The 7,390-nt window shown below is 42.8% G+C and overlaps 1 protein-coding gene across 1 annotated transcript; it reads right to left on the reverse strand.

Moving 5' to 3' along the window:
* Positions 1-237: 237 nt before the first annotated feature.
* Positions 238-6,836, reverse strand: LOC113031268 (rho GTPase-activating protein 24-like). The gene is made up of 9 exons (XM_080307330.1): positions 6,703-6,836; positions 6,506-6,619; positions 5,951-6,158; positions 5,743-5,875; positions 5,535-5,608; positions 5,298-5,419; positions 3,184-3,418; positions 876-1,820; positions 238-619 (listed from the first exon to the last, which is right to left on the reverse strand). The coding sequence occupies exons 1-9, from the start codon at positions 6,728-6,730 to the stop codon at positions 379-381; spliced, it is 2,100 nt and encodes a 699-aa protein (XP_080163456.1). The 5' UTR covers positions 6,731-6,836; the 3' UTR covers positions 238-378.
* Between the last annotated feature and the right edge of the window lie 554 nt (positions 6,837-7,390).

Consider the following 7,390-nt stretch of genomic DNA (forward strand, 5'->3'; position numbering starts at 1 on the left):
CATAATCCACGTCAGGAAGCTCGTGTTAGAATATCTCTGAGGTGTATCTGTGACTCTGCAGCAGCCTGAAAATCCAAGAAGAAAGTCGAGTAACTGGGCAGCGATAGATCGAGCAGTCCACCTAAGCATAGTTTTAGAGAAGACCAGCATTAGTGTTCCCTCTACTACATGGACACAAAAAGTGAACAAAGCTGGAATTCTCTGACATGTGGTCATAACACATCGTAATCCAAGCATCTCAGATGTGTGGGTCATCTGTGACGTTTTCAACTTGGAGAAGGTCGACGTCCATGCTGAGAGCGTCTTTCTCCCCCTCCTCCTTTCACACTGTTTAGTGCCCTCCATTGCAGGCTTATCCAGATCTGTCAATACACATCTTCAGATACTCCCTCCTACTCTCCCTTTTTTGTCTTCTTCACTTCTCCTGATATCTCCATACATCTGGAAAAACAGCTCCATGTCTCTCTGCAGTTTGGTGTTTCGGCGGTCGGCGTCTGCTTTGGCTCGCTCCATCTTGCGAATCTTGATTTCAGCAACACTTTGGCTGCGCTTCTGCTGCTCCAGGCTGGCCCGCAGGACTGCAACCTGCCTCTCAAGGACGTCATTGCAGCGCTCCAACCTGCAGAGACACCATAAAACGTGGTGAAGGCTTTAAGCAAACACTGGTGGCACGCCACACATTATATAGGATCATTTATGCTGATTCTGTTACAAGGGAGTTTTTCCTTGCCACTGTCGACGAGTGCTTTCTCATAGGTGGTTGTCTGATTGTTGTGATTTCCATTATTGTTGGCTCTTCATCTTAAAGTGCTTTCAGGCAACATGATTTGGCACTATATAGATAAACTGAATTGAATACACTGAAGGTGTCTCACCTCTGTATCCTGGTCTGGTACTCAGACTTCTGCTGGGCCATCCTTTGCCGCAGCTCATCCAGGAGTGAGTGGGTGTCCCTGGGTTGTAGATGATCTTCAGCCCCCTGGAGATCAGGAGAACCTGAGGGAAGGAAGACATCTGAGCTGCCTGTACTAAGAGGGCTGCCACTGCGTACTGAACCCGAGGCTGGAGAGTTTGGGTGGTGGGTGTGGTCGTCATGGTCGTTATCACTGTTTTCATCATCATCCTCGTTGCTATCTTCATGATCGTCTTTGTCACTGTTTTCCTTCTCTGCTTCCTGATTTGAAGGCAACCCTCCATTTCTGACTGGACTAACTACACCGACATCATCACTGCTTTCATCCAATGGTAAAACCTCGCAGGAAGACCATGAAGAGGAATCCCTCGTGCGCTCCACTTCTTCAAGCTCTGCCTCATCTTCACCAGTTCCAATGTGGCCTCCGGAAGAGTTCATTTTCAAATGTCCATCAGTGACATCCATCATTGGTGGGTGTAGAGACACTTTGCTCAGATTGTCATAGGCGGAAGGGGTGCTCTCCTCCTGACCCTCACTGCTGCCCCCACTGGCTGTTTCTGGCACTGCACCCTCTTCCTCAGCACCAGCAGAGCTCCAGAAAGCAGAGCTGGCCTCTCCTGGGCCTGGCCAAACTTTGGTCCAGCCCATGAGCTCTGGTCTGGGCTTAGAATTTTCTGGCACCTGGAAGCTGGTTTCAGAGGCTTGAACATTTCCACTGGGTGCTATTTGGTGAGTGTTATGTTGGTGACAGTCGACGTTATGTCTCTCAGAGTGGTGCTGAGTGGGCTGACTGGAGGAGGGTGTGGGGTAGAAACAGTTCCCCGGGTGGGAGGAGGTGTAGCGATGTCCGAGATTCCTTTTCGGACCGGAAGACAAGTCTGATTTGGCAGCAGCTGAGAAGGCACAGCTAGACAACAACAACAAAAAGTTAGAATTTGAAGTTGAGGCACATTCTTGCAGCTGAAATCATTTTTCTTGCAAACTTTAAAAGTTTTAATGACATCAAGTGACAATGAAAGAATGCAAGTAAAGATGTGAAGGAAGAACAGGTTGTTGGGATAGACACAAAGACTGGGGATGATTATCTGGGATCCATCTCTTGCACAGGAAGCACATGAGCAAGGCTTAGATAGAAGAGTCTGGAGGAAAACAGAAGAGGACAGGTACCTATGGCAAGCAGGTGAGGTGTGGGTGAAGCCACATATTCTCATTCCCAAGACATCACAAGTTGATGCTTGGTTAGAAACCCGGTCTCGTCATATTTTAATTGTATTTAATTTTATTTATTTAGCACCAAATCACAACAACAGCCACCTCAAGATGCTTTATATTGTAAGCTAGAGACCCTACAATAATAATCAAGGTATACCCAAATATCATCATTTTCTGAGGCACTGATTTTAATAAGGAACAACAAAACTACAGAATTCCACAAAAAAGAACCAGAAGCCAAATTGTTGAGCCCTCTTTACACCTATTTATTGCACTTTAAGTTGCTCCTACTTTGGTTTGGCTAGGTTTAGGCTGAAATACCCAGCGCGTCACAATCTGAGGCCAGTGGCTACTGACAAAGTTGACATGTTGACAGTGAGCATGAGTTGGCCATGATCTCTATTGTTTACAGCTGTGCACAAACCTGTCTCTTGTTTGTTTGTTGTTGTCTCATTCCAGACCTTTTAGATTTGGATCTGGAGATTCGTGTCCTCTCTTAGCTGCCATTTGTTGTTTGACAGTCACAGCCCTGCCTTTCTCCATTTTACCTCTTTGGGTCTGTGTGAGCTCCGCCCTTCTCTCCATCCTCCTGTATCTTCTGTATCTGAAATGTGTCCTCATATTTTTCTTTGCTAAGTGAATTGTGTCTTGCTCCTTTCTCCCTCTGAGCTTTGTCCTATCTCTTCCTCCTCCCTGTAAATTGTGTTTTCTCCTCTCACTCGGCCAGTGGTGTCATCTGTTTTCCATTTGTGGGAAGTGTCAGTCCTTCGCCCTCTGTGTAAATGTTGTCCTTGAGTAATGCCTTGTGTGTGTATGAGTGTGTGTGTGTGTCTTTCCTCTTCCCTGGCCTTTGTTTTTGTGGTGTAGCTTCTCCCTAGATGTCTTCTGTCATTAAAATTTGTGTCTATCGACATATTACTAATCCTTACATTAGGACCTATTTGTGAGTACTGACTTGGTACCCAGAGCACCCAGAGACAGTGTAAGTTTTGAGTTGTGAGGTTTCCACATTGCGATTGTTAGCTGATGGTGAAGTTGTTAGAGCAGGTCAGTTTTACCTGGAGCTCTCTGCGTCTGCAGCAGGCTGTCCCGTCTCCCTGAAACGCTCCGCTATGAGAGGCAAAGACAGCTGGCGAGGGCAGGGAAACGGGTGGAGATGAGGCTGCTTCAGAGCGCTTGGAGATCCATGTGAACTTCTAGTTGGGCGGGCATAGATGGGTGGAGAAATTTTTGCAAACAGAGACTCGTGTTCTGTGATCAGCTCTAACATTAACACCTGGACCAGCGCTGCACCTAGAGCACAGACAGATATTCTCATTAGACCTCGCTGCTTGTGTTCACAACCTTAGAAAATTCACTGCAGTCAGACCAATCAGATGACCACTATTATATCAGGCTAGTCGGGTGTGTATGCTGCTCACTGTGTTCTAATATTAACTTAAGAAAGAAAGAAGCACTGGCTGCAGCACATGGAGCATAATAGCATCACAGCTAAGCAAACAGGGAGTCATGCAGCTGACTAATTTGTGAATTACACTTCTAAACGATGACATCATCATTTAAACCTTGGCATACCGTACATATTAAGATTAATGTTAAGATTCTTTATTTGTGATTGTAGAAAGATTCAACAACATTTATTTTGGTGACTATCAACCAACGGCAACTGATAAAAGTGGCTTAAAAACTCAGATACACACAAAAATACTAGTAATTAAAAGAGCTATCAAAAGTATCGATCAAAATAGCTATGTATCAATGAAAGGAATACATAAAAATACACACAATACAATATATATAGATATTTATAAAGATATTTATTAAAGCTACTCCACAGTGTATATTCTGGCTTTTTGGTGTTTTGAAAGTGACTTGTCAGCAGTGTTGGTCAAGTTACTTGAAAAAAGTAATCAGTAACTAATTACTGATTACTTCCCCCAAAAAGTAATCCCATTACTTTACTGATTACTTATTTTCAAAAGTAATTAATTACTTAGTTACTTTTTAAAAACACGATTTACAACCTGAAGAGGTGATAAAGCGATAGATCTTTCGGCTCAATTCTACTTTTTCTGCATAATCCATCATACAAAATGTAATCAAATGGAAAAGTCTCCTTTTTTAAAACTTGTTTTATTAGTTTTAATCTTTTAACTTTATGCATCAAGCAAAAATTTAATTATATGCAACATTCTCTGACTGGAAGAAATTTTTTTAATATGTAAATCTATTTTCTGCCCAATCCAGCACATAAAATAAAATATTTTTTTGTGTTTACACTCACTCTTTCAAATAGATGCAAGTAAAACACAGCAGAAAATAAATAAAATCAAAGACTCAGTGGTCCTGTTGCTCTATTTTCACCTGTAAACCAGGAGTGGGGTAGGCGGAGGTTTACCCTGGTGCAGGTGTGCCGCAGCGGTCAGTGGACGAATCCGCGAGTTTCTCTGTGCATTTCCCATTACGTCGTTGCGCACTCGGTGCTTGCTTGGAAGTTTAGGGGGTTTTTCGCTGTAAAAAGAAGTTTTCTTCCCACGCACGATGGACGCTAATGTTTTTGTCACTTTTTATGGAATCAAACTTAAAGTAAGGTCAGTACTTCCACGCTTTAAACGCTGCACTCGATATATTATCCATTGTTGATCTGCACACAGCTGTTGTCACGAACGTCGCACTTGCTTACGTCACTGTCATGAGACATTCTTGCAAAAAAAAAATCATGGTTTTAGTAACGCAGTAATGCAGCGTTCCTACGGGAAAGTAGCGGTAATCTAATTACCGTTTTTGCAATAGTAATCCCTTACTTTACTCATTACTTGAAAAAAGTAACGCGTTACTGCCCATCTCTGCTTGTCAGTCACAAAAAAGACACACCCTAAAGCTTACCCTGCTTTATCATCCATTTAACTCTAAATATGGGACCATAACTTTTAAAAATGAGCTTCATGCTGTACTAAAGAATATCTGAAATAAGTGACTAGTGAGAAACTCATCTTCAGGTCAATCATCAAGGTCATACCCATGACACGAGTAGTAGAGTCACCCCCTTGTAGCCAATAAAAATCATGACGGTTTATGGCATTTCTGCATTTACTCTCTTTTCAGACTTGGAGGCTGTGTCTGCCTTTAAAATAAAATCTACAGATGGCACAAGTGTTCATGTCCTGTTTACCTCCCACGATGCTTTGTGGGTCTTCAGCTTTGGCTCGGAGGATGTTTGGTCCAAACACGGTGGCCAAATTCTGGACACTCATCTTGTTGGTGCAGGAGTAACTGTGGACCTCAGTCAGAAACCTGCATAAACACACACACATTTCCAGTACCCATGACAAGACTAATCAAAAAAACACTCATTCGGTTTGACTATTATTCTTACTTTACTATTATTATTATTAAGGGGTGGTCTTACTGGCAGATAAAGTTGAGCAGGTTGAAGTTTGCAACTGGTAACTCATGAAGAAGAATTCTTAACTCCCTCAAACCCTAAAAGAAAAAGGAGAGCAATGCATCAAGGTGACATGTTAAACCACTGAAGGCTAAAATAAGAGTGCAGATTTCCAGAGGGGCGAAGCTGCTTTTAATCAAACAAATTGCTTGATGGTGCAGTGTGCAGTTACCAGTGTGCGGTCACTTGACAGCTTTTGGCCACAGAGCAGGAAGTCCTGGTAGTGGCTGTAAGGAACCAGCGGTTCAGGCAGCTGTCTGAGGTAGAGCTTCAACAGTGATGCCACCGTGTGGACGTCTGTGTTACTGCAGATAAAACGTTTTATCTTAAGAGAGCAGATCAGAAGAAAAGCAAAGGGAACATTCAGAGAGGAACTTTACCTATCGAAGGATGGCCTCTCTCCTGAATCGAAAGCCTCCTGCAGCTCTTTGACTAAACTGGCCCGTCCAGGCTGGCGAAACAAGCCCACTTCATGCAGACCTCGCTCTCGAATGAAGGTCACGCATTGCTCCACCACCAGAGGAACCAAACGCACCCCATAACGCCGCTCATACAGCACTGTTTCCTCCAGGCGCTGACCAAAGACCCCTGCAAGAGGGAAAGATTTACTGAGTGCTCTCTCTGAAGAGTCTTCAAATCATAAACAATAATAAGACTTTACAGTGTTAGGTAAGACTTGTAGGTGACCTTGCACATCACATAGCTCTAGTCGCATAGAGTCAATTTGACAACATGAGCAAGAGGAGGCAGGGATGCATGCATGAACTGTATCTGGGATGCATACAGCGCCAAAGTGTTGTGTTTGTATAACAACACATCTCAATCCTTAATCTCAGATACCCTTCATATATATCGAGCAAAACCAAATGAAAGCAGGATATTTTTAAGCTGTGTACCAGTGAAGAATGAGAAATAAAGCCAATGAATATATGTACCCGTGAAAGGGATCCAGACACCCTTGTTAAGGCTCTTCAGCCACTCGTCACCCTGACCGGCGCTGTTGGATAAAAAGAAATAGGAGCCTGGGCTGGCCAACACATCTCTGTTACCTACAAACGCACAAATGGGGAGATGTTAAGGAGCTTACTCAGGTCAAGTCTGGACTTGTTATAATAAATCCAGATATTATTACCTATCCTCATAGTACTTTTATAAAACATCAGATCATAATTTAAAAAAACAACTTTATTGCACTTCTCTTATGCTGTTTAATGATTATCACTTGTAAAAGCAGAATAATGGTGTGATATTGGGTTGATGTCATTTTATTTGAAAGTGTTCTGTTTTATTCTGTTATCGTTCGCCCCTCCTCATTAGTTTCAGCTGGGTTTAGGCTGTCACACCTGCGCCCAGTTAGTCATTGGTCTCCTCAGTGTATTTACCCACGGATGTCTTTTCCTCGGATGGCAGATCATCTTGTATTCACTGTAGTAAAGTAATTCAGGTCTTCCTGGATTCCCCACTTTTTTTATTTCCTTGTGTGTGACTGCTGGACGGTTCTATTGATGCTCCTTGATTGTTTGCCACATAGATTGATCTCCTGTTTATGCCTCATGTTGCCTCAAATGACAGACTTTGTCATACTAACATTAGACCTCTCCACACTTGATGAGTAAAACCTTTAAAGTCTGATTTGGCTTGGACACAAAAAACCTAGTTGCTTCTATGTGCTCTTTACTAAACCTTCATTGCTTTATTCACAGTTGACAATAATCCTCATATATTTTATACAGGGCCTTGGAGCAGCCTCACTGTGCATCGACTTCCTGAATCAAACTGTTTTATCTCTTTTCCTTCTCTTCCCTTTAAGCTTTCTTATG

Source organism: Astatotilapia calliptera, chromosome 10, assembly GCF_964374335.1.
Source record: "Astatotilapia calliptera chromosome 10, fAstCal68.1, whole genome shotgun sequence".
In the NCBI taxonomy this organism is placed as follows: domain Eukaryota; kingdom Metazoa; phylum Chordata; class Actinopteri; order Cichliformes; family Cichlidae; genus Astatotilapia; species Astatotilapia calliptera.